Source organism: Lepus europaeus, chromosome 2 (genome assembly GCF_033115175.1).
Source record: "Lepus europaeus isolate LE1 chromosome 2, mLepTim1.pri, whole genome shotgun sequence".
Lineage (NCBI taxonomy): Eukaryota > Metazoa > Chordata > Mammalia > Lagomorpha > Leporidae > Lepus > Lepus europaeus.
Genome location: NC_084828.1, coordinates 149,832,790 through 149,859,634, shown reverse-complemented (window position 1 = coordinate 149,859,634; position 26,845 = coordinate 149,832,790). Strand labels below are relative to the sequence as shown.

General features: G+C 42.4%; 1 protein-coding gene and 1 pseudogene across 1 annotated transcript in view; both read left to right on the top strand.

The window, feature by feature from the left end:
* Positions 1-26,845, top strand: part of NEK11 (NIMA related kinase 11) — a 326,453-nt gene that overhangs the window by 120,453 nt on the left and 179,155 nt on the right. Inside the window, exons 7-12 of the mRNA XM_062214781.1 lie at positions 7,479-7,628; positions 7,722-7,800; positions 11,891-11,974; positions 12,708-12,745; positions 18,752-18,841; positions 22,449-22,542. Coding sequence (XP_062070765.1) covers positions 7,479-7,628; positions 7,722-7,800; positions 11,891-11,974; positions 12,708-12,745; positions 18,752-18,841; positions 22,449-22,542 — 535 coding nt within the window. The remainder of the gene's footprint in view (positions 1-7,478; positions 7,629-7,721; positions 7,801-11,890; positions 11,975-12,707; positions 12,746-18,751; positions 18,842-22,448; positions 22,543-26,845) is intronic.
* LOC133777271 (ubiquitin carboxyl-terminal hydrolase MINDY-3-like) lies at positions 12,884-15,489 on the top strand (annotated as a pseudogene).

The following is a 26,845-nucleotide window of genomic DNA, read 5'->3' as shown; positions in this document are numbered from 1 at the left end:
GATCTTCTGTCCTGTTGATCTGTCTATCTCTGAGAGTGGAGTATTGAAGTCCCCCAGAACTATTGTATTGGGGTCTAAGTCTCCCTTTAAGTCCCTTAACAAGTCTTTTAAATAAACTGGTGCCTTGTAATTAGGCGCATATACATTGACAATCATTATATCTTCCTGTTGAATGGATCCCTTAATCATTAAATAGTGCCCCTCTTTGTCTCTCCTGACAGTTTTTGTAGTAAAATTTATGTTGTCCGATATTAAGATGGCTACGCCCCCTCTTTTTTCATTTCTGTTGGCATGGTATATCTTTTTCCAGCCTTTCACTTTCAGTCTGTATGCATCATTGTTGGAAAGATGAGTTTCTTGTAAGCAGCAAAAAGATGGGTTTTGTTCCTTAACCCAATCAGCCAATTGGTGTCTTTTAACTGGACAGTTCAGGCCATTAACATTCAATGTGACTATTGAGAAGGAGTAACTTTGTCCTGTCATTTGCCAAAGATATTTTCTAATATATGGTTTGAGATTCCTGTGATCTTTTGCTGTGAGGTTTCCTTCCTTTACCTTCTTTCATATTGGTGACCGTGTTTCTTTTGCAGGGCTGGACGAATGGCAACAAATTCTTTCAATTTCTGTTTGCTGTGAAAGGTCTTTATTTCACCTTCATTCACAAATGAGAGCTTTGCAGGATATAATATTCTGGGCTGGCAGTTTTTCTCTCTTAGTACCTGGGCTATATCTCGCCATTCTCTCCTAGCTTGTAGGGTTTCTGATGAGAAGTCAGCTGTGAGTCTAATTGGAGATCCTCTGAGAGTAATCTGGCGTTTTTCTCTTGCACATTTTAGGATCTTTTCTTTATGTTTCACTGTGGTGAGTTTGATTATGACGTGTCGTGGTGAGGATCTCTTTTGGTCATGTTTATTAGGGGTTCTATGAGCTTCCTGTACTAGGATGTCTCTGTCCTTCTCCAAACCTGGGAAATTTTCTGCTAGTATCTTACTAAAAAGGCCTTCTAATCCTTTCTCCCTCTCCATGCCTTCAGGAACTCCTAGAACCCGAATGTTGGGTTTTTTAATAATATCTTGCAGATTCCTGACAGTATTTTTTAGATTTCTGATTTCTTCTTCTTTTCTTTGATTTTCCTGTTTCCTTTGCTGTTCTCTGTCTTCTAATTCCAATATTCTCTCTTCTGCTTCACCCATTCTGTTTTGAAGGCTCTCTAATGTGTTTGTCATTTGATCTATTGAGTTCTTCATTTCATTATGGTTTCTTGTCACTATCACAGTTTCATGTTCTGCTAGTTGTTTCATTTCATTTTGATTCCTCCTTAATATTTCATTTTCATGAGAGAGATTTTCTATCTTGTCCATTAAGGATTTCTGTAGTTCAAGAATTTGTTTTTGAGAACTTCTTAATGTTCTCATCAATTTTTTGAGATCCACTTCTTGCATTTCCTCTATCTCTTCATCTTCATAATCTTGCATTGGGGTGTCTTGTTCATTTGGGGGCATCATAGCGTCTTCCTTGCTCTTGTTACCTCGGTTTCTACGTTTGTTGTTTGGCATGTTGGAGATAATTTATGGTGTGTGTGTGTGTGTGTGGTTTTTTTTGCTGTGGTGTTTTTTTCTCGTTATACTATGCCTCTAAGTGGGCTATCTGCTTCGATGGATCCTTAGAGGCTGTGATGGGTGTGGCCAGAGAGCTCTGCTTGATTCTTCAGGTTTAAGGCTGTGCAAAAAGTGACTCACCCAGATTGTTCTCTCCCTTGCTCCTTGCTGGATCTCTCTCTCTCTCTCTTTTTTTTGACTCAGTTGGGAAGTAATTCCGCACAGCTGAGTAGAATTGAGGGTAGTTGAAATCTGGCCTCTGTGAGTATTCGTTTGATCTATCCCTGGGACCACACAAAGAGTTTATGGAGCCTTCACTGTGTTCTCAAGTTTCCCCATAGACCCAAAGTTACTGAGTTTGTGTACTCATTGCCGCTTTACATATGTAAAATGGCTCCTGCTCTTTGTTTTGCTCGGTTTTTTTAGGCGAGTGGAGAGAGAGGCCTCTGCCTTTCCCCACCAATGTCTCGGGTTTCTGAGGTTTTTGTCTTACCTCCAGTTCCTGCGCTGGCGAGACTCTGCGGCTGGGCTCCCGCGGTTGGGCTTCCACGCAGTGGGCTCCCTCTAGGTCCTCTGTGTCACATCCACTAGATCCGGAAGCATTTCCTCTGCAGTTTTTTTTTTTTTTGAGTCTTTTCCTGAGGCTACTGTAATTCCACTTTTATGAAACTTTATTTTCCCAAACTATCGGCGCACGTCCTCACTATCTGCCATCTTGGCTCCACCCCTCCAAATGGTGTCTTTTCATGAATAAAAGTTCATAATTTTAATGAGGCTCATTACATAAGTTCATAACTTTATCGTTAGTGAATTTGGTTTGTTATTTAAGAGATCTGTCTACTTGAACATCAGAAAGTCTTGTTTTCTTTTTAAAGCTTTATGATTTTATCTTTCACATGTTAATAATTGGTATTTTATATGGGTGTAATATGAGCTAGGCATCCAGATACACTGTTTTCACATGGATATTCAACTATTTTTTGAAACAGCCTATTTTCTTACAACACAGGGCAGTTTATCTTTGCATTAATCAAGAGGTTCCATTTGCATAGATCTGTTTATGAGCCTTCTATTTTGTTTCCGTGGCCATTTTTTTTTTTTTTTGGCCAATCTCACACCATCATATGTAATATAACTGTAGAGTAAATCTTGATAATTAGTGCTATAAATTTTCTAAATTTGTTCTTCTTCAGTTGGATATTCTTGTCGCTTTCCATGTTCAAATAAATTTAGAATCAGTTTGCCAACTTCTACAAAAATTTTTTTACTAGGATTTTGATTGGTATTGAGTTTGGTATTGGTTTGATTGGTATTGGGATTGGTATTGAGTTTAACCCTTGTTGACAAAATTGACAGCCTTCTAATCCTTACAAGTGAATTTATCCTTCTCCCACTCTCACTGTTTTCTTTTAATGTCTGTATTAATTTCTCTCAGCTTTGTGTTGCGGCTTATATTGTAGCATCTGGCACATTTTCTATTAGATTCATTCCTAGATGTTTGACATTTTGTAATATTCATGTAAATGATATTTTAAATTTCATTCTTGAAGGTGTTTGTTGAAGGCTTGTAAACAAGAGATGCCTTTGCATCCACCCTCTTTGCTAAATTTTCTTAATTCTAATAGCTTATAACATCTTTTGAATTTTTAACATACAGAATCATGTTGATGGGTTCATGACAATATCTTGTTTTCTAATCTTCATAGTCTTGTGCTTAATAAGGCATCATTGAGCTGGGGAGCACCTTTATTACAATGTGGAATAGAAGTGATGGTAGGCATCCTTATTTCCTTCCTGAACTCCGAAGGAAAAAACCATGAACTTTTGTTTTGTAAGCAATACACACTTTTTATGCAGTCTGATAATCTTAGTGTTTTCACTTGGAGTATTCCAAATTTATATTTAATATATTTGTATTTTATTTACCCTGTTACTATTTTTTTGCTTTTTTATTTTTTATTTAATGAATGCATTTTTTCATAGATACAACTTTAAGAATACACTGGTTCTATTTGTTTTCTATATAAATGTATTCAATTGTCCTATTTGTTTTATATTCCTTTTCTCCCTTTCTTGCTTTAAGTTTTTGTAATTTGATTTTTTCACCTTTGATACTCGTTTTCTAAATATTTATTTATCTATTTATTTATTTGAAGGACAGAGTTACTGAGATATTGAGATGAGGGGAGGGAAGGAGGGGAGGGGAGAGAAGGGAAGGGGAGAGAGGAAAGCAGAGAGAGGGGAGAGAGAGAGAGAGAGAGAGAGAGAAATCTTCCATCTGCTGGTTCACTCCGCAAATTGCTGTAATAGCTCTGGCTGAGACAGGCTGAAGCCAGGATCCTGGAACTCCATCCAAGTCTCCCACGTGGGAGCAGAGGCCCAAATGCTTAGGACATCTTCCACTGCTTTCTCAGGCGCATTAGCAGGGAGGTGGATCAGCAGTGGAGTGGATTAGAAGTCAGGGCTTGAAAGGATTCTCTTATAGGGTGTGAGCACTGCAGGCGGCAGCTTAACCCCCTGTACCCCGGATTTTTTATATGCTTGTCAATTAATTATACATTACTTTATTGTTCTTTTGGTGATATCCCTAGCAAATATAGCATTCATCCTTGACTTACTACAGTCTAGTGAAATTAATATTTTTATCACTTTCTGGGAATGCTAGTACCTTAGCATATTTTAACTCTATCCTCTTCTGTCTTTCACATTATTTTTGTCATGAATTTTTATTCCACATAAGTTAAACACCATGAGATATTGCTCTATTATTTTATAAAGTTAAGGTTATTTTTATATATTTACAAAATTACTCTTTTTGATGATCTTTAGTTCTTCTTGCTCTCCTTGTTTCTGTCTGGGATCACTTTTCTTCTGTTAGGGTAACTCCATTGTACAGACATGCCTATTTATTAAATTTTCTGTAACTATCTGTATCTGTTCATAGATCACTTTTTTTTTTTTGGCCAGGGAGAGTTAGACAGTGAGAGAGAGAACAGAGAGAAAGTTATAGACAGTGAGAGAGAGACAGAGAGAAAGGTCTTCCTTCCGTTGGTTCACTCCCCTAATGGCCGCTACAACCAGCGCTGCGCCAATCTGAAGCCAGGAGCCGGGTACTTCCTCCCGGTCTCCCATGCGGATGCAGGCACCCAAGCACTTGGGCCATCCTCCACTGCCCTCTCGGGACACAGCAGAGAGCTGGACTGGAAGAGGAGCAACCAGGACTAGTACCCGGTGCACCAACCGGGACTAGAACCTGGGGTGCTGGCGCTGCAGGCGGAGGATTAGCCAAGTGAGCCACGGCGCTGGCCCATAGATCATTTTGTTCTCATATATTTTGTCAATTGTGTATCAACGAAATTAAAAACAGATGCTCTCATGCCATAAGAGGTAAAAGAAGAAGAAAAGCAACTCATTCTGAGGATTTTTTAAAAATGCTTTTCTACTGGTAATGACTTCTGCTTTTGCTTATGTATAAATACCTATTTCTATTGAAGGAAAATTTTTTCTTAGTATAGAATACAGGTTTATGCTACCCTGCCAGGTACTATTCAGAAGTCTTACAGATGGGTGTAAAATGTATTGAGCTTCAAATAATTTTTCTTTTTTCTTTTTTTACTTTTATTTAATGCATATAAATTTCCAAAGTACAGCTTATGGATTACAATGGCTTCCCCCCTCCCATAACTTCCCTCCCACCCACAACCCTCCCCTTTCCCGCTCCCTCTCCCCTTCCATTCACATCAAGATTCATTTTCAATTCTCTTTATGTACAGAAGATCAGTTTAGTATATATTAAGTAAAGATTTCAACAGTTTGCCCTCACATAGCAACACAAAGTGAAAAAATACTGTTGGAGTACTAGTTATAGCATTAAATCACAGTGTACAGCACATTAAAGACAGAGATCCTACATGATATTATTTTAAAAATTGATTACTTTTGTATGCAATTTCCAATTTAACACCAGTTTTTTTTTTCATTTTTCATTTGTCCATGTCACTTAACATCTCTGAGCCAATTCCCTTATCTATAAAATAACAAAATATGATATTGATTCTATTACACTGGGAACTTATGAGCTTCTGTTGAGATACATGTGCTTTATAAAATATAAATACCAATTAGTTGTAAATTTTTAGTGCTATTACTGTGTACTAGAACAGAAGGAGTCTCACTGGATATATTCAGAATTCTCTACAAATGCACTTTTTCATGAGTACCCACAAAATACTTAAATGATAGTGTTTGCCATGTGTCTATCTGTACCCTTCCTTGTATTAAGAATATTGTTGGGCCGGTGCTGTGGTATAGTGGGCAAAGCTGCTGCCTGCAGTGCTGGCACCCCATATGGATGCCAGTTCAAGTCTCTGTTGCTCCACTTCCAATTCAGCTCTCTGCTATGGCCTGGAAAAGCAGTAGAGAATGACCCAAGTTCTTGGGCACCTGCACCTGCATGGGGGACCCAGAAGAAGCTCCAGGCTCCTGGCTTCAGATCATCCTAGCTCTGGCCATTGCAGCCATTTGGGGAGTGAACCAGTGGATGGAAGTTCTGTCTCTCTCTCTGCCTCTTCCTTTCTGTAACTCTCTGCCTTTCAAATAAATAAACAAATCTTTAGAAAAAAAGAATATTGTTGGGGCCGGTGCTGTGGTGTAGCAGGTAAAGCCGCCGCCTGTAGAGCCTGCATCCTATATGGGCGCTGATTTGAGTCCCAGCTCCACTTCCGATCCAGCTCTCTGCTATGGCCTGGGAAAGCAGTAAAAGATGGCCCAAGTCCTTGGGCTCCTGCACCCGTGTGGGAGACCCAGAGGAAGCTCCTGGCTCCTGGCTTCGGATCGGCGCAGCTCTGACTGTTGCAGCCAATTAGGGAGTGAACCAGTGGATGGAAGATCTCTCTCTCTCTCTCTCTGCCTCTCCTTCTCTCTCTGTGTAACTCTGACTTTCAAATAAATAAATAAAATCTTTTTTTTTTTAAGGAGTACTGTTAAAAGCTACCTAAGATAAACTTACACAAAGTGAATCACAATTTTTTTTTTCCTAATCTTTCAAGGAGCTAACATGAAAAGGGAAACCTGGCCAGTTACATAATTCATAACACCAAATGCTCATGAGATAAAAATAACCCATTATTCATAAAAATTGCAGTTATTTCTTAATATTGAGTTCAGACAGGAGTTTTCCTGTAGTTTTAGTTATGATATAAAGTTATTGAAAATATTTTTCTGCTGGTTTTTTCAGTTACTGATTTATATGGTTAATTCAAGCCAATGTTGGATTGATCTAGATTTTTAATATTCTGCTCCATATTCCTCAAGGGAGCATTGCACATTTTAATGTGAGCTGCAAGTAACTGCTCTCCCAACCTACTTACAAATGGATTCTATTCAGAAAACCAATAAAGAATGCCAGTTTCCTTTTCAAAATGCTTGGATACACATTAGAGGGAAGGTTAGGATCGTAAATTAAAATTTTATTTTGCATATACAACATTAACAAAGCTACCCTAGGAAGACCACATTTGGCTGCATTTCGTTTTTCCTTCAGAGAGGCTGATTTTACAATTCCTGACTACATTGACCAAATGTTTACAATCCATTCTGTGTGCAGGCATGTTGCTAACTCCTGGTCTGCTCATCCTCCTTTTACGAAAAGTGGTCATTCAGACTTCCTTTATGCTTTACTTTTTCTTTTCTGTTGTTTTGAAAACCATTTATTTAAATGGAAAAGAATAGTATGGAACTGCAGTTCTTAAACAAACGACTGAAATGTGTATTAGTGTCTCACAGCCAATCCCCTGATACATCTCTCTGAGATTTAGCATGATGGACACCTTTAAAATAGAACAGTGGCTCCTTATTTAAATTCTTTGGCTCTGTCTTCAGGTCGCTGGCATGCATTTTATATGAGATGTGCTGCATGAGTCACGCATTCACTGGCTCCAATTTCTTGTCCGTTGTCTTAAAAATCGTCGAGGGTGACACACCTTCCCTCCCCGAGAGACATCCAAGAGAACTAAATGCCATTATGGAAAGGTATGGACATAAGGATGTTGTCATAGAGACAACTTTCAAGTGTACTTATTTTGCAGTTCATTTGAATAAAAATCATCTGTTTAAACATTGCAGCATGTTGAACAAGAATCCATCTCTGAGACCATCTGCTATAGAAATTTTGAAAATCCCCTATATTGATGAGCAACTACAGGTATTTAAAACGAAAGGGGTTCTGGGAAAAGAGGTGTTAGCATTTGTATACAGGAGCTGTGGCTTGAAGATGTGTTCTGGAATGAGATACATTGAGAGTCAATCAAGGAAAGAGAAACAAGATCACAGAGAAAGCAGATAGAAATATTGGGACAATCTCCTTGTAAAACAGAGTGTGAATTCCAGTTTTCTTGTGCCACTGGGGAGAAGAAGTCAGGCTTCTGATTTGCTGCCTAAATTCAACATACACCCTCAGTGCCCTTGTTGACAGATCTTAACCTCAACACCTTGCCACTAGGTCCCTGCCAAGACAAGAGAGCACTAACCGGACACCAAAGTCTGTGGTTTTCGTGGGTTGTTGATTTTTCTGCCCCCTTATTGTACATATTCATAACACTTTGTAGTGATTGGGTGATTATATGTTTTGTTTTCCTCTAGATTACAAAATTTTGAGGGGCCGGCTCCATGGTTCACTTGGTTAATCCTCTGCCTGCGGTGCGGGCGTCTCATATGGGCGCCAGGTGCTAGTCCCGGTTGCTCCTCTTCCAGTCCAGCTCTCTGCTGTGGCCCGGGAGTGCCATGGAAGATGGCCCAAGTGCTTGGGCCCCTGCACCGCATGGGAGACCAGCAAGAAGCACCTGGCTCCTGGCTTTGGATTGGTGCAGCACCGGCCGTGATGGCCATTTGGGGGGTGAACCAATGGAAGGAAGACCTTTCTCTCTGTCTCTCTCTCTCACTGTCTAACTCTGTCAAATACATAAAAAAAAAAAAAAATTTAAAAAAACCCACAAAATTTTGATATAGAGGATCCGACTCAGGTGGTTAAAAAAATGTGAATGGTTCCCTCTGGAGGATATTTTTGCTTTTTCTTTTTAGCTTCATAGGTTTTCACAGCACAAATCCTTCAGGCAAGCTTGCTGTGTTTTTCTGAACTGCAAGATCCCTCTTCAAAACTGCGAGATTTTTCAAGAGTGGGCCAGTTCTAACAGGAGAGATCCTGGGGTGGGTGGTGAGGACATGCATTCCTTTGTCCTGTGCCAGGCATTGTACTGAGCCTGGGGACCCTGGTGAGAGGAACAGGCATGGCTCCTGTTCTTTTGACATTTGACTGCTAGTGCAGGACCCAATAACCAAGGAAAAGTAGCAAATAAGGAAGTAGCTATAAACAATCACAAACACTAGGAAGTAAGCAGAATCCTGTGAAAAAGAAGGCAGGAGATTGTCCTGACTGTTGATGTACAATTTAATACTTTATGCCTTTTAATATTTTTTATTTTGTTCTAGTACTATTGGTTGAACTCTATAATTAACACACAATTATTCTTAGGTGTTTAAATTTAACTGAAAAGTGATCGCTGTGAAATATAAGAGTGGGAATAACAGAGAGAGGAGATGTACAATTTGGGACATGCTCAATCGGACTTGCCCCAAATGATGGAGTTAGAAATGTGCCAGGGGATTCCAATACAATCCCATCAAGGTGGCATGTACCAATGCCATCTCACTAGTCCAAGTGATCAATTTCAGTTCACAATTGATGGCTCTGATAGGTCTAAGAGTCAAAGGGATCACACAAACAAGACTAGTGTCTGCTAATACTAACTGATAGAATCAAAAAGGGAGAGAACAATCCAACATGGGAAGCAGGATACACAGCAGACTCATAGAATGGCAGATGTCCTAAACAGCACTCTGGCCTCAGAATCAGCCCTTAAGGCATTCGGATCTGGCTGAAGAGCCCATGAGAGTATTTTAGGCATGGAAAGCCAAGACACTCTGGCAAAAAAACACAAAAAACAAAAACATCTAAATGAAAGATCTCTGTGAGTGAGATCCCAGTGGAAAGAATGGGGCCATCAAAGAAGGAGGTACCTTTTTCTGAAGGGAGGAGAGAACTTCCACTTTAACTATGACCCTGTCTGAATAAGATCAAAGTCGGTGAACTTAAAAGGCTTCCATAGCCTTGGCAACTCATGACTAGAGCCTAGGGAGATTACTGACGCCATAAACAAGAGTGTCAAATTGTTAAATCAACAACAGGAGTCACCGTGTACTTATGTCTCATGTGGGATCTGTCCTTAATGTGTTGTCCAATGTGAAGTGAAGCTATAACTAGTACTAAAACATATGTTTACACTTTGTGTGTCTGTGTGGGTGCAAACTGATGAAATCTTTACTTAGCATATACTGAATCGATCTTCTGTATATAAAGATAATTGAAAATGAATCTTGATGTGAATGGAAGGGGAGAGGGAGCGGGAGATGGGAGGGGTTCAAGTGGGAGGGAATTTATGAGGAGGGAAAGCCGTTGTAATCCATAAACTGCACTTTGGAAATTTATATTTACTAAATAAAAGTTAAAAAAAAAAAGAAGGCAGGAGAAAAGGACTTTGGTGGTCAAAGGAGTCGGTGACATTTCAACACCAGTGAGCTCCGAGATGCAGTGGGCCACTCAGAGAGCTTAACAAAATGTCCAGATCACAGGGAGGAGCTGGTGCACAGGCCCTACCTCGGGGTCTCTAAGAAACACTTAGAGACGGATGTAGAAGGGAGAGCTCTGCAAGTGTGCGCCTCTGGGAAAGCTCATGCCAACGTGGGGAACGCAGAACCATCCTAAGTGCCCTGGTCCTTGCAGCTCTCTCTTGGTGCAGAGGAAGTGGGCTCTGGGGGCCTGCAGGAGGTCCTCTGAAAGGGGCATTGGGGCTGGGTACTGGCGGGCAGACAGGAAAAGTTGAAAGGGACCCAAGGAGATCTGCTGGGCTGAGGCACTTGAGGCTACTAAGAGGTACTTGCCCTGGGCAAAATTTAAGGGAGACCAGAAACTCTACTCAAGATGAGTCATATTTTACACAATTTTTAAAAAAAGATTATTTATTTGAGAGGTAGAGTTACAGATAGTGAGAGGGAAAGACAGAAAGATCTTCCTTCCGTTGGTTCACTCCACAGATGGCCGCAACAGCCAGAGCTGAGCCGATCTGAAATCAGGAGCCAGGTACCTCCTCCAGGTCTCCCATGCAGGTGCAGGGGCTCAAGCACCTGGGCCATTCTCCACTGCCCTCCCAGGCCATAGCAGAAAGCTGGACTGGAGGAGGAACATCCAGGACTAGAACCGGTGCCCACATCAGATGCCGGTGCCGCAGGTGGAGGATTAATCTACTGTGCTATGGTGCCAGCCCCTTACACAATATTTTAAAAATATAAATTAATATTAAAACTCCCTGGCAACAAAATATAAAAAATGTAAAGGCAGGATGGAACAGGGCTAGGATTAGAGTGAGGCAGGGGAGATGGAATTGGGTGAGTTCAGGATTGGATCCTGTCTTTCTTTAAACTTTTGTTATTCATGGCTTCATGACTTTTTGGCATTCATTTTGATCTTATTGCATTACAATACTTTTTAAAGATTTATTTATCATGTATCTGAAAGGCAGAGTGACAAGGAGCGAATGAGAGAGAGAGATCTTCCATCTGCTGGTTCATTCCTCAAATGCCCGCAACATCCAGAGTTGAGCCAGACTGAAATCAGGAGCCAGGAACTCCCATCGGGGTCTCCTACAGAGGTGGCAGGGGCCCAACCACAGGCTTCCCAGGAGCGTTAGCAGGAAGTTGGATAGGAAGCCAAACATCCAGGGCTCAAAAAAGCACCCTGATATGGGATGTTGGCATCACCCAACACTGGGTGGGCCCAGCATTACATTATGTATCCTGGTTACTGAGGTATTTTTTGGTGCACCCTTAGAATTTGTAGCTGAAGTGGTGCCTCACTTGTTCCAGCCTGGTCCTGGCCAGAGCAGTGTGGACATTACCTATGCAGTTGGGAGGTGGGAAACAGCTCATGTATTCTCAGGGCTAACAGAGAGCCTGCCCCTGGCAGGGAACTGGCAGATGAAGTCGGAGCAGTGGGCAGGAGCCTGACCCCACTGGTGTGATGTAATGTAAGCCCCTTCCGAGGGAGGAGTGGTTACCATGTGCCCTGTTTGCATGCTCCCTGCCATAGCAATTGCACCCCAGATCTGAAAAGGCTCTGGGTAGCTTTATACCCTGACCATGCGGAAGAGGATGTTTGTCAGTGTTGCTGTTCTTTTTTTCAGCACCTAATGTGTAGATATTCAGAAATGGTTCCAGTAGATAAGAATCTGGACTGTCAGAAGGAGACTGCTCGTATAATTAATGCTGTGTAAGTAATTGCTTTGTTTTTCAAGAGCTCATCGAGCGTAAATGTTAAATGCGTTTGTCTTTAAAAATCTATTAGTGCTAAGCTGACTGCATGGAGTATCCCAGCATTCACTCAGGTCTTGCCAAGAAATTAAGAAGCTTCAGTAACAAGGCATTCCAAAACCCTCTGCCCCAGGTGGTAGTAAATTGAAATCATGAAAGTTTAAACCCCTGCACAGCTCACGCATCTGCAGGCTAGCTCTGCAGTTGCCTTGTAAGTATATAAAAAAAATTAATATTGCAAACATTTAGTGATATCTATGCTAATGAGCCTTCTGAAATATGCATAAACGGCTTTTCCACGTTGCTTGTTTAACGTGAACTATTAGAGCATCTACTGAAAAGAGAACATTGTGGAGCCCCGGGACGACTGCAAATCATCCACTTTCTGGAAATAGACACTCTCTTCCACGAGCACTAGAGAAAGTGTGTCTCCCAGAAAAGTGTCGTTATTTCCTGACCTAACTTCTCTCCTCTGTCACCAACATCTTTCTTGCTGTAGCGTGCAAGGCTACGGAATGCCCTGGAATACCAGGTCACTTTCAAGCAGCCACGCCCGACCTGCAGGCTGTCAAGTGCACACCTCCAGGGCACGCTGCTTTTACAGATGCAGGGATGCAGGCTGTATGGTTGCTGAGGGAACTCCATCTAATCTGATAAGGACCCAAAGCCAATGGCAGCCCCTCCCCGGAGGTGTGTAAGAGAGTGCACGAGCTGCCCCGGCTCCTCAGGCTGATCTTCCAGGTCAGACAGCACCGAGATCTCCCCGAACACCCCAGTCCTGTGGTTTCTCACCTGCACCATGTTGGATTTCCATATCCACATTTGAACTACAGAAACCCATCCATCAGATACTCTGTCTTCTTTCAATGTTCCCAGCTCCCCACCCCCAACCTGCCCCCACTGAAACAGCAGGGTGAGAGGTTCCCAGGCAGGAGTTTTGAACGTGAAGACCAGCCCACCTGCACCCTGTGATTTCCAAACTTACTAAACAGCCCATGGAGCCTGTGTGGGGCACCAAGATCAGCCCTGGTCTCTCTGACACTGTTTTCTGTCGCTGGACACAAGGGTTTGTGTTTACTGAATCAGAGGGATCTGCATAGAACAGTTTGAAGGTGGCCCCTGTGCAATTACTGCACCTGTTCTGGAATTTCTCTTGAAGAAGCTCCAATTTTTTCTTCCGAAGAGTCTTCTGGAGGAAGTGTCCAATTTAAAATTTATTTATTTTATTTGAAAGGCAGAGTTACAGAGAGACAGAGGTGCAGAGAGAGAGAGAGAAAGAGAGAGAGAGAGCTTCCATCTGCTGGTTCACTCTCCAGATGGCCCCAACGGAGTTATGCCGATCCAAAGCCAGGAGCTTCTTCCAGGTCTCCCATGCGGGTGCAGGGGCCCTAGGGCTTGGGCCATCTTCTACTGCTTTCCCAGGCCATAGCAGAGAGCTGGATCAGAAGTGGAGCAGCGGGGACTTGAACCAGTGCCCATATGGGATACTGGCACTGCAGGTGGCGGCTTTACCAGCTATGCCACGGCGCCAGCTCCGATTGTCCAGTTTAAAAGGATTTTTCCTTTATTTACACAATTGAATGTAGCCTCACAATAACTTCTGGAAGCAGAAGAGCAGAATGAACTCATTTGTCATACCAAATGCAGTATGTCAGAAGCTGACAATTCTGGATCATACTTCTTGCTTTCATGGTTAAGAGGAAAGACAACCTAAGAAACTGCTGGTATTTCTTCAGAGTCCTGCAGAGTCTGGTTGCTAAGTGGAACATTCTTCTGCCTTGACTGTTGAAGAACTTGGCTTTGAGCAATTTCATGCATTAATTCAAAAAAAGATATTTCAGAATTTTTAAAAAATATTTATTTATTTGAAAGAGAGAGAGAGAAGGAGGGAAGGAGGAAAGAAAGGACAGAAGGAGAGAGAAAGAGAGAATCTTTAATCTGCTGGTTCACTCCCCAAATGACCACAACTGCCAGGGCTGGGCCAGGCCAAAGCCAGAAGCCAGGAACTTCTTCCATATCTCCCACATGGGTGCAAGGGCCCAGGCACTTGGGCCATCCCCTGCTGCTTTCCCAGACACATTAGCAGGGAACTGGATTGGAAGCAGGGCAGCCAGGACATGGACCAGTGCCCATATGGAATGCAGGCACTGCAGGCAGAGGCTTAACCTTCTACTCCACAGTGCTGGCACAGTTTTTCAGAATTAAAAGATGCTATTTGGACCAGTATTCAAAGTGGGGAAACAATTTTGGAGTATTGATTTTTCCATATTCTGTGTTACTGACAGAGGATGATGTTGAAAACATAAAACGTGAAATTGAAGATACAAGTGAACCTTTAGTAGCTCCTGTATATGGGCATGGCAGTCAAAGTTGAATCTCCTCCTGATGGACATGCTGTTTCTAGTGAATGGGATGGTGACAGAATGCTCAGGAATAAAACTTCTTGGTGTACATAACAAGCAGCTATGAGATTCTTAACTTTAATAAGAAGCTTTAAGATACTGTAAGGTTGATTCTTACTTGAAATCTCCAAAATTCCCTATTTAGACTGTTGGCAGTGAAATGCATCTCATGGTATTTTTTTTTTTTTTTTGGTCAAGACCATGGCTTTAATTGCCCCGAGCCTCCTTCTAAACAAGTTAGGATATTTTTCCAATCCTATCATCCAGAAGATAGTGGATTAATATCTGATTCACTTCTAGCAGACATCATGAAGTGTCAGATCATGTTTCAGATCCTAATGTATACACCTCATTAAGAATAAACTAGAACAGGCCTGTGCTGCGGCTCAATAGGCTAATCCTCTGCCTGCGGTGCTGGCACACCTGGTTCTAGTCCCGGTCGGGGCGCCGGGTTCTGTCCCGGTTGCCCCTCTTCCAGGCCAACTCTCTGCTGTGGCCTGGGAGTGCAGTGGAGGATGGCCCAAGTCCTTGGGCCCTGCACCTGCATGGGAGATCAGGAGAAGCACCTGGCTCCTGCCTTTGGATCAGCGTGGTGTGCCGGCCGCGGTTGCCATTGGAGGGTGAACCAACAGCAAAGGAAGACCTTTCTCTCTGTCTCTCTCTCTCACTGTCCACTCTGCCTGTCAAAAAAAAAAAAAAAAAAAAAAAAAAAAAAAAAAAAAGAATAAACTAGATCCAGAAGGATTAGGACTCATACTATTGGGTCCATTTCTTCGAGAATTTTTTTCCTTATCAGGACTAAAGTGACCCAGAACCTTTTACTGTCTTCCACTACAATGGATTGAGGCAATCAAATTGATCCAGAATCCTTTACTCTCTACCACTACAATAGATTCAAACAAATTACAGTGAAAGGTGATGTATGTAGAAGAGACTGCGGTTGTTGTAGGTTCAAGATCCCCTGCTACGGATGACAGTTCTATTAAGTGCTGTCTCCAAACCACATATGGCCATACATCAAATTATTCTGGACCATAAATTCTTCTCCTTCACTGTGCTCATTTGGCTAAGTGTTTATAAGGAAAATCATAATAATACATCGAAAGGATTCAAGACTGGCAATTGACTAAATTAAACACTGGTATCATTGATTAACTGTAAATAGCAATACCACATTTTCAGTGTTTAAGATGTTTACATTATTTGTTTTTAGCTCTATGTTAAATGTTATCCTGTTTTTGCCCTTTGTGTGTGTGAAATTTATGAGCAAAATTAAGCTTTAATCAGAGTTTCTCAGTTTTGCGGTGGATAATTGTGCGTTTACTTATTAAATTACAAGCACAATAATGCTATAGAATTTGTGTGTTAAGTATAAAAGTTGCTACTTATAAACTTACACTTTAGGTTTAATTCATTCAGGCATATTTTATTGTTTGAATGTTCTGGCTTTGTTATACGGCAGCTGCCACACTGAAATACAGAAGAGTTCATTCTTTACTGAACACTGTTTCCATTAGAGATATTGATAAATAAATAATTAGCCCAGGTCCTTTGACAGTTGGCTTAAGCCTGGCATGTTTACAGAAAGTAGAAACTAAATAAACATTACCATTTACTCACTAAAGTACAGGTGATGTATTTTTTTTTAAGATGATAGAAAAGAGAATCTGTTGAATAGTCTTAACACTGTTAACTTTCACTGTATTGCCAAATAGATTTTTCCATATTTGTCCAAGCAGCCCTGTAAGCCAGCTTATATTTATAAATGTGATAAACACATGAGAACATCTGTTATTACATTAGTATATTGCATTATTCATTATGATCTAGTTGATTGTCTAAATAAACACTTCTTTTTTATTAGAAAAAAAAAGCCACATCTCTGGGGGTAAGGTTTTAGGCATGCTCTTAATGACCTGACTTTCTTGGGTTCAAGAAAATTCCTTCAAGAAAAGCTGGGATTTCAAACTTTGTTTTATTAACTAGAGATGTAAGAGCAGTAGATATTTTATTTTTAAAAGGCTTGACTAATTTTAGCTCTCATTTTACATCACAGTTGCAAAACAATTTGCCTGACACTGTTTGCAGTTAATGTTGTACTAGAATCCAATTGTTTGGACGCTATTTCACATTATAAAATATTGATTTCAATTAGCCCTTGTTATTTTCAGGGCTTACGGTACAGCTACACTTTAAGAATATCTATTTGTTCTTATAAAATAAAGGATGTATATTGCTGAAAATTACATGTTCCCAGGGGGCTCTTGTCTGGATGGTATTCCAGAGGAATGAAAACCACCCATGGTTTTCAGTTGTACAATTTTACAATTACCATTTTTCTGATAGCATTTTTTTTTTTGACAGGCAGAGTGGATAGTGAGAGAGAGAGACAGAGAGAAAGGTCTTCTTTTTTGCCGTTGGTTCACCCTCCAATGGCCGCTGCGGCCAGTGCATTGTGCTTCTCCTGGTCTCCCATGTGGGTGCAGGGCCCAAGGACTTGGGCCATCCTCCACTGCACTCCCAGGCCACAGCAGAGAGTTGGCCTGGAAGAGGGGCAACCGGAATAGAATCTGGCGCCCCAACCGGGACTAGAACCCGGTGTGCCGGCACCGCAAGGCGGAGGATTAGCCTGTTGAGCCACGGCGCCGGCCCCTGATGGCATTTCTTACATGAATCTAGTGCAAATGGCATTGTGAACTGTTGGGCTGTGACCAAGTCCGGAACAGAAGGTAATGTCATTGAGAATGTGGTTGCAGCCTTTCAATACAAGAGTGATGCAAGCACATTTCTTTCCTTGAAGAGTTTCTTAAGTAATATCACTGAATGGTATTTTGATGAGTAACGACCAGATGCTTGGCTCTGTTGTAAGCAGGTTTTAGATTTTCTTTTTTTTTTTTTTAATTTATTTGAAAGGTAGAGTTAAAGAGAGAGAGAGAGAGAAAGAGACAGAAAGGTCTTCCAGCTACTGGTTCACTCCCCAAATGGCCACAACGGCTGGAGCAAAGCTGTTCGGAAGCCAGGAGCCAAGATCTTCTTCTTGGTCTCCCATTGGGGTGCAGGGACCCAAGCACTTGGGCCACCTCGTACTGCTTTCCCAGGCCATAATCAGAGAGCTGGATCAGAAGAGGAGTAGCCGGGACACGAACCAGTGCCCATATAGGATGTTGGCACCACAGGTGGAGGCTTAGCCTACTATGAGCATAGCACTGGCCCCTGTTATAAGCACTATACATAAATTAACTCATTTAAATGTAGATCAATTCTGTGAAAGTTACTATTTTTAGAGTAGCCATAAAAGTAGCCATAAAAGATTAAGTGACTTGTACAAAGGAACATAGGGTATAAACTGGGAGCTGAGATCTGCATCCAGACAGTGTTAATCTGTGCAGTTAACCCACTGCCCTACACTGCCATAAAAATGTCAAGTGTATGGGGCCAGCATTGTGCAGCAGGTAAGCCACTGCTTGCAATGGTGACATCCAATATCAGAGCACAGGTTCTAGTCCTGCCTGCTCCATTTTCAATCCAGCTCTCTGCTTTCCCTGCATGGAAAAGCAGCAGACGATGTCCCAAGAACTCGGTCCCCTACCACCCTTGTGCAAGACTCAGATGGAGTTCCAGGCTCCTGGTTTCCTCATGGAGCAGCCCTGGTCTTCCTGGCCATTTGGTGAGTTATAACCAGTGTATAAAAGAAGATCTCTCTCTGCCTGTCTCTCCCTCTCCCTCTTTCAAATTAATCTAATGAATCTTAAAAAAAAGGTCAACTGTATGTATTCAGCCTAGAATATAAGACATCTTTAATACAATGTAACTATCACAGTAGGACAATTTTGGAATACTTTATATGTGCCAGACATGCGTACTTGGTCTCATGTAACACTCAGGGCCGCATATTCTTGACAGAGGAAAAAAGCGAGGTTCAGCCGCGGAGCTCATGAGCAGTGGAGTTGGGACGACTCTTTCAAGGAACTGTGTCCTTGTTGACTGCCAACCCTCCTCTTCTCTGAGGGCCAGGATCCTAAGTTGTCTCATGTTATGCAATTCAGTCGTAGGCAATAAAATGAGCAGAAATTTGGGAAGCACATAATTTGCTTTTAAACAAAGATCTAATTTGAAAAATATAGCCAATTAACTGCAGTCCTGGCTGGCTCATTACCTCCCCAGAGTTTATTAGTCTTTCTTGGCCTGGCCGGTCTCGGGGCGTTTTTGTTCTGTCAGTAGCGCGATGATTCTTCTGTAAAATGTTTGCTGAGCATGTTTGGGATGAGTTGCCTGTGGGGAATCTTTATTATTTATAGGCAAAACAAAACAAAACAAAACCCCTACCTGCAGCTTCGCAGGGCTGCCTGAAATGACTCCAGGAGGAAGGAGGCGGCTCAGGAGGTGCCAGGCCACTGCTGGGGACGCCGCCGAGAAGCCTAAGTGAGCTGCCTTCCTTCCCCTGGGTGCCTGGGTCCGGGGCTAGTGCCCAGGGTCCTAAAGGAACTTACTGGAAAAAGAGAAAAAAACAAAATGCATACGGTTATACACGTGCAAACTTCAAAAAAAAAATGTGGAAAAAATGGTATTAAAAGATGTTTATTTTGGTGCAAGAAAACTTTTAAGTCCATGCATCACTTATTCATGAGACACATTTTCCATGAACTTTTTGAAGACCCCTCGTATTTGTTTATTCAATTACTCATTCACTCCAAAGATGATTATTGAGCCATAAATGAGATGCCAGGTACTATTAGCATCAGGCCTGCAGTCTTGTGTGAAGGGGAAGGTTGAGTATGAAGGAGGTTATTAGTGATGAAAATAGGGCCAGTCTCCAAATGAGGCCTCATTGTTGCCGACATCTTCTGCACCTACCCCAGCAAGAGTCTGGAAAGAGGGCTCTGCTGTTGTTCCCTGGGTGCTGGTGGTGCCTCAGCCTCCAGGAGACCCGGCTGATTCACGTGGGGGAGAGGTTATAGGCGTTGAGAAGGAAGCAAATTAATTGGAAACAGCTCTGTTCTGTCGAGTGCTGCCTTTAGAAAAGCTTGTGCTCAGGACAGTGGTGCTGGTGGGAGATGGCACGAGCGTAATAGAGAACTTATGTGAAGACGTGAAATTCCAAGTGTTAGCCAGGATGGGGAGACAGGGGAACCTGTGCACCACATTGCTGGGAATGTACATTAGTACAGCTGTTAAGGAAAATGGTATGGAGGTTCCTCAAAAGAAGAAAAATAGAACTACCACATGACTTGACCTGTCTGTTGTAGAAGAGATATCTTTAGCCCCATATTTATGACACCACTATTTACAATAGCCAAGATGTAGAATCCACCTGAGTGTCCATCAACAGATGAATGGATAAAGAAAATGTGGTCTGTATGCCCAGTGGGGTACTGTTTAGCCTTAGGAAGAAGGAAATGTCACTTGCAGAGACATAGATGGCAATGACATAGATGACTAGAGGACAATCCGCTGAATGAAATAAGCCGGGCACAGAAAGACAAATACTGCGTGATCTCACTGACCTGTGGAATCAAGAGTGGAACTCATAGAAGTGGAGAGTAGAATGATTACAAGGAGGTCTGTGGGGAGATGTTGGCAGAAGCGTATAAAGTTTCAGTCAGTCAGGAGGAGTGAGTGCTGGAGATCTTTTATGCAGTGTGGTGACTGTGGTTATTAATACTGTATTTTATATTTGGAAAATTGCTGGGATTGGTAGATAAATATCTTCATCACAAAAATGGTAAGCATATAAAGTGATGGTTAGGTTAAAAGCGCCACATTTTGATGCATCACAAATTTAAATAATTTTTATTTGTCAATTAAACCTAATAAACCTAATAAAGTGGAGGAATATATATATATATATATATATATATATATAGTGGAATTTCAAAGAGCCCTAGACTCTCAGTTCCTGAAAGACTGAATTTTTCAATTAGTCCATTTTTTCAATTTCTTAGTTTCTTTCTTTTGTTTGTTAGTAAACTTTTTTGGTACCTTAGAAGCCCCATCAAGAGCTAGAGAGAAAAAAATCTATTCACTTTGTGACTTTGTTGATCTGTCTGGGAAGTGATTTAGAAATGTCCTGGTCCCAACCTGAATATCATGATGAATCCAGTGAGAATCCATGAGACTGTTCCCTGTTAACATAGGCTGGCTCTGATAAATGTGAGTTCTGCTGATTGGCTTCTTGTTCCTATGATATAAATACTCCCGCCATGGCCAATTTCAACACCTATGTGATATCACTGAATGTGCAGTTGGGAAGATATGTATATATCTGCTTTTGGAAGCCAGTACAAGTTGTTTTCTGTAAACCTCTAAAGCATGGAGTGTGGGTTTTATTGAGAAAATATATTCACAAAAGTAACTTGAGCTATTGCTTCCACTCAACTGTTCCAAATCTATTTCTCACACTTCAGAAATAGCATTATCTTCAGGGTGTTATGATTCATGTCATTGGTAAAGGGTAAAAGGAAAATTAATCTTTGGCAGGAATAGATTAAAAAGGCAAATTTAGTGATTCAAAGGCACATTACAAATTGTTGTTCAGTTTGAAACTGTTTATACACAAAAGTAATAAATATTCCATGTGATACACTAATAATTTTTTAATTAAAGGCAATTAAAAAGTTTTGTCATACTTTTATAATTAATTTTATTGAAATGTTTGTGATAATTGTTTGTGGGATTTAAGAGGGATCATGTGTCTTAGCTAGAAAATGACTTTGTCAGGAGGGTTATAGTATACCTATTTATGTGTGAGATAATTTGACCAAAAGAACATTCAATGAATTTTTAAAAATATCTTATTGTATGAACATCTTCCTTTTCTAACAAAAATTTTAAATAGAAATTAACACAGAAGGGATCATAAAGATTAAAACCTTATCTCCAGTTTAGCAGCTGGTCTATTAAACTGAACTTCCCTGTAGTAGAGAGAACAGACAAGGTGTCTGTAGGAAAATTCCCCTCCACGATGCCTCCCATAACTTCCATGAGTTCTTTGATATGCAGCTCTGTCTTCCCGGTTTTTGGATTTCTTCACCCTGAGGCACTTTTTGAGTTCATGTGTTAGGCCCTGTGCTAGGCATCAGGACCTAGAGCCCCTGGGGCCACACACAGAACCCAGGGGATGAGCACTGTCTTCTCCTTCTGCTGCCTTTTGGAGTTTGTAAGAATGAGAAAGGTGTGCTTTAAAAGATATTGATGGGCCATCATTGCAGCACAGCAGGTCAAGCAGCAGCCTTCAATTACAGGCATCCCATATGGGCCCCATTCCCACTTCCATCCCCACCCCAGTTTCTTCACTTCTGATCCAGCTCCCTGCTAAAGTGCCTGGGAAAGCAGCAAGAAATGGCCCAAGTGCTTGGGCCCCTGCACCCACATGGGAGACCTGGATGAAGCTCCTGGCTCCTGGCTTCTGCCTGGCCCACCACTGGCCATTGTAGCCATTTGGAGAGTGAAGCAATAGATGGAAGATCTCTCTCCTCCCCACCTCTGTCTCTCCCTTCCTCTCTCTGACTCTGCCTTTCAAATAAACAAATTAATCTTAAAAAAAAAAAAGAGAGAGAGAGAGAAAGAGGCCTTAACCTGCTGTGCCACAGCGCCAGCATCGCATATGGGCTCCAGTTCTAGTCCGGCTGCTCCTCTTCTGATCCAGCTCTCTGCTATGGCCTGGGAAAGCAGTGGAGGATGGCCCAAGTCCTTGGTCCCCTGCACCTGCGTGGGAGACCTCGCAGAAGCTCCTGGCTCCTGCCTTCGGATCAGCGCAGCTCCAGCTGTTGCGGCCATCTGGGAATGAACCAGTAAATAGAAGACCTCTCTCTCTGCCTCTACCTCTCCCTATAACTGTCTTTCAAATAAATAAATCTTTAAAAAAGAGAGAATCAGCTGGGTGCTGCATAGCAGTCTCCTTGATTAAGGTGAGCCTGGCTTGCTTACATCCCACCCTGCCTGTTGAGACAGGGATCATGTGTACCTGTATAATATAGATACGATTTTAACAATTTGCAGTTGATTTTCTATGTTCACTTTAAATATGCAGAAAGACTGTGGGAGAAAAGTATGAAGAAAACACCAAACTAAGGCAAGAACTGAGATCTCGGAACTTTCAGCAGCTGAGCGGTGATGTGCCCCAGGTAAGAACCTTCTTATTTTAAATGTTACATAAAGTCTTTTCTTGCTTCAGAGTCATGGGACTGGCTAGGTAAGCACAAGAACAGGTAGAAGACAAAGCCATTCAGATCAACATGGCCCACTTCCAGGGAAGATTCTAGAATATAGGTCACCTGTTGGTGAAAACACCAATTCAAAACAGCTGTATCTACAGATGGATCAATTAACTCATCCAGCAAATACTGAGTGCCTACTATGCATTAAATAGCTGAATTGGCATTGAGTGTGTAGCTAATGGGTTAAAATGATTACTTGGCAGAACCAAGTAATTGGTATGCATACCAATTTTTAAAATTCACTTGTGTTATTGCTGCTTTACTTCCTTAGGTCTTTTCTGTCTTGTTTCTTTGTTTTTTGTTTGTTTGTTTATTTATTTATTTGCTTATATTTTCTGTCTCCCATCCATATCTTTGTGTTTTTTATTAAAACCATTCAAACTCTGCAGAGCTACCATGCGTTATCAAATAATGTATAATGTTGCAGATTCACAAAAAATGGATCCCAAATCCATGTCTTCCATATATATTCCCAATTTTTCAGCAGCAAATATCATTTTCTCTAGTGGTTGAATATATCTGCATGGGTCCTGGAGGAGGCTCCGATGGATCTCAAGGTGGTCATCGTGAGGTCATATATGGGCAATGGCTATCAACTCCAGCCTCACAGTTGGTAAAGCAACTTGGGATGGAGTCATTTTCATGGAGAACTTTTCCTATCAGTTTCTGAGTGTTCAGTCATTACAGATCCATGCACCTGAGGTTCTTTCCTTTTCTACGAAGGAACAAGCCCCTGAGGCTCTTGGGGTAATTTCCCAACCCTGGGTGTGCTAATTCTGCTGCTGCTTAGTGATCAGAGGGCTACACCTAAGGTGTGCAGGAGACCTCCACAGAGCTCACTCAGCCTGCAACGGCCTAGGAACACTGTTTTCTGCCCTTCTGCAAGCAAGAGTTGACAGTGATCTGGTCTTCTTAGTTATTTAGGGGCTCTGGACACTATAGAGTCCTGAAAATACAAAGTTGGGCCAGACAGGGTCCCCTGTGTTTGTTGGATGGTTTAGCAAACAGAGTGGGGATGCTAGGGATATGTGCTCAACCCTACCCCATTTTTCCACCCACTTAGCACCCTCACCAAATGAAATCAAGCTCTGGGTCTGTTGCAAGCCCCAGAGACCCTAGAGATGGGATCTTTCTTGCTTGTTGAACTGATGGGTCAGGGGCATCCTGACAGCAGCAGGGTGGGATCTCTCCTTAAAGATGCCACCACTGGTGGAGACAGCCCAGCCCTCTGCAAACCGGGTGCCCATCTTCAGCCTCCACACGTAGCCTGGCCTTCTGTGATGACCCATAGCAGGGTCTCCTCCCTGGTTTTCTCTGTCCTCATATGGCTGAGAAGGGCACACCCCACAGATCTTGATGGAGACTTACATGTTTGAAAGGATGCTGTGTTCAGTAGTATGTGTAAGTCACCTGTTCATTCAGTGGCAGAAACTGGGATGCTTTTTTTTTTTCCTGGAAAGCTCAGGGACCCCCTCCAATGGGGAATAGGGAAGTACAGACATGATAATATTTTGTCTCATGAAAGTTAAATGGCACTCTTTATTCTTGAAGTTAACATGTGGGAAATAAAAATGTTGTTCCAAGTATGATGTCAAATATGAGTGCCTTATCATTCACTTAACTGTTGTGCTTTTCCTCTGTGACTCTTCAAGATCATCATTTTGTGTTGTCTTTTTAAAATTTCTGTTATGATTCTTACTAGCATTGTAACTACACTGTGAGGTCTTGTCCCTGAACTATAGATCAGAGTCCTTTAGGGGCCCTGAAATAACTGAAGATGAGCCTGAGGCCATATGGCAGGCAGAATCTCAAGAGACTTTGTTATTTGTATCTCATAGAACACAGGAACCAGACAAAGAGAGTTCACAAAGATCCTATGAATCCCCAGACCATCACTGTCCCAGTTCTATCGCCTTTCCATTAGTGAGAAGCAAAGGGAGCAGGAGGGGTGCCCAATGCTGACCTTGGCCAGAGGCCTTGGTGGCTCTTTGATCCTAGAAGACCCAGTACTGCCGAAATCTTTGGCCCTGAGCTTTCCAGAGCTTGACTCCTAAGTTTGTGTATTAACGGGGGAGGAAAACATTCCAGCAGCTATATGGCTCTTGTATCTGCTCTGTGTGACGACAGTTGCTCTCCCAGCTGGATTGGGCCTACAGATGGGGTTGCTCAGTAGTCAGGGCTCCCTGCCTTCTGTTGTGTTATTGCTTCAGCCGTCCCCCTTGGGCCCTTTGTTAGCCTCCCACCTTCTCTGTTTCAAATGTCACCTCCTCTTCGGGCTCTGGGGTCCACAATCAACTGACTCTTCTCCAAGACCTTCTCCCTTACAGAGATGCACTTGAGTCCCCTGGGTCTTGTTCAGATGCAGATTCTGATTCAGAAGGTCTGGGCTGAGGCCTGGGCTGGTGCATTTCTAACAATCTCCCTGCTGATTCTGGTGCTGCTGGCCCAGGACTGCACTCTCACTAATAACGAACAGAAGAAAGTGGGGACTCCTGAAGGCAGCAGCTCACCTCCAGAGGAAGGAAGGAAGACCCGCCACAGCCATCAGTGAACAGACCAGCTCTTCCTCTCTTTAGGGAAATGGACATTTTGTGGGCATAGAAGAGGAGGAGTGACCTGAGGGAAGACTTTGTTGTTCACCCCAGGGGGAGAGTGAAGAGGCAGCCAGGCAGGCAAGAGTGCAGTTAATCCCACTCACAGGCTCGGGAGTGAGGCGGCTGCATGATCTCCAGAGAACAAAGGAAGAAGCAGAGGGGAAGCCTCACACTGTGCAGGGGCCTGAAGCGTTTTGCACATCCTAGGGAGAGACATCATTGTGCTGAAAAAGATGAACCAAAATATAAGAAAGCAATTGGATTAGTAAGACGCAAGAGGCTGAGGGGACGTGGGATGAAGGAGGAGAAGAAGGAGGAAGAGGAAAATGCTCTCGGAGTTGACTGCCTCCCGGCCCCGTGCCCATGCATGTATTTATGATCAGATTTCTTCCTAGTCTAATTGGGGCTCTCTTCTCTATTTCTTCTTCCTTCTCTCCAGCTAACTGAAGCAAGCCACTTCCGAGTTCAAAAGCAGTTGTAGGAAAGAATCGAAGATAGAAGAGTGGATGGGCTTTCCATGACACTTCTTAAGATGTGTTATAAAAATTCTTTGAAGGCATTTAGGAGAATGGCTTGCCTTGGTTTCCAGACCTTCACTGACAGACCTTATATTGTGGCAAGCATTTTCTGCTTGGCTGAACTTGGCCTTTGGAATCTTGCTGCTCAGTCAAATGTGGAATCCTGTTAGGCACCATTTCTTTAAAGGCTGGTAGCTAAAAACAACTGGCTTCCACAATACCCAGGACAAAACCTGTCTTTTATCTCATGGCATACATGACTGTGGTGGTGCTAGAATTGTGCAAGGCAGACTGGGTCTCCATACATGGAGTGGTCATGGGATGAAAGATTGGATCATGTCCTCTAAGAGAAGCAGTTACAACTCCATCCAACTCTTCAAAGAGAACCTCAAAATCGAAGCCAACGGAGAGTCCATGTATTCATTTTCTAACAATTTCTGAAGCACGACATAGCCACATTTCATGCCATCTCTGTTCTTTGCTCTCCAAGTACTCTGGGTGCTGTCAGTGGTCCTTTGGAATTTGGCGTCAATTGCACCTCCTGAAATAATTGTTACACAGTACAGAAAGCAGATTTCTTTCTTTCTTTTTTTTTTCTTTTTGACAGAGTGGACAGTGAGAGAGAGAGACAGAGAGAAAGGTCTTCCTTCCGTTGGTTCACCCCCAATGGCCGCTGCGGCCAGTGCGCTGTGGCTGGTGCACCGCGCTGATCCGAAGCCAGGAGCCAGGTGCTTCTCCTGGTCTCCCATGCGGGTGCAGGGCCCAAGCACTTGGGCCATCCTCCACTGCACTCCCAGGCCACAGCAGAGAGCTGGCCTGGAAGAGGAGCAACCGGGACAGAATCCAGTGCCCAGGACTAGAACCTGGGGTGCCGGTGCCTCAGGCAGAGGATTAGCCTATTGAGCCGTGGCGCCGGCCAGAAAGCAGATTTCTTAAGAACGTTTTATGACAATATTCTCGCAGATGCCACACTGCCATGAGGCATGGCTTCATTTTATTTATTCATTTAGAATTAGTTTGAACTTTCCTTTTAATTTCCTTTTTAATAAGACACTCTTGGAGCAATTCCTCATGAAAGCCATTCATCAAGGAAAATGG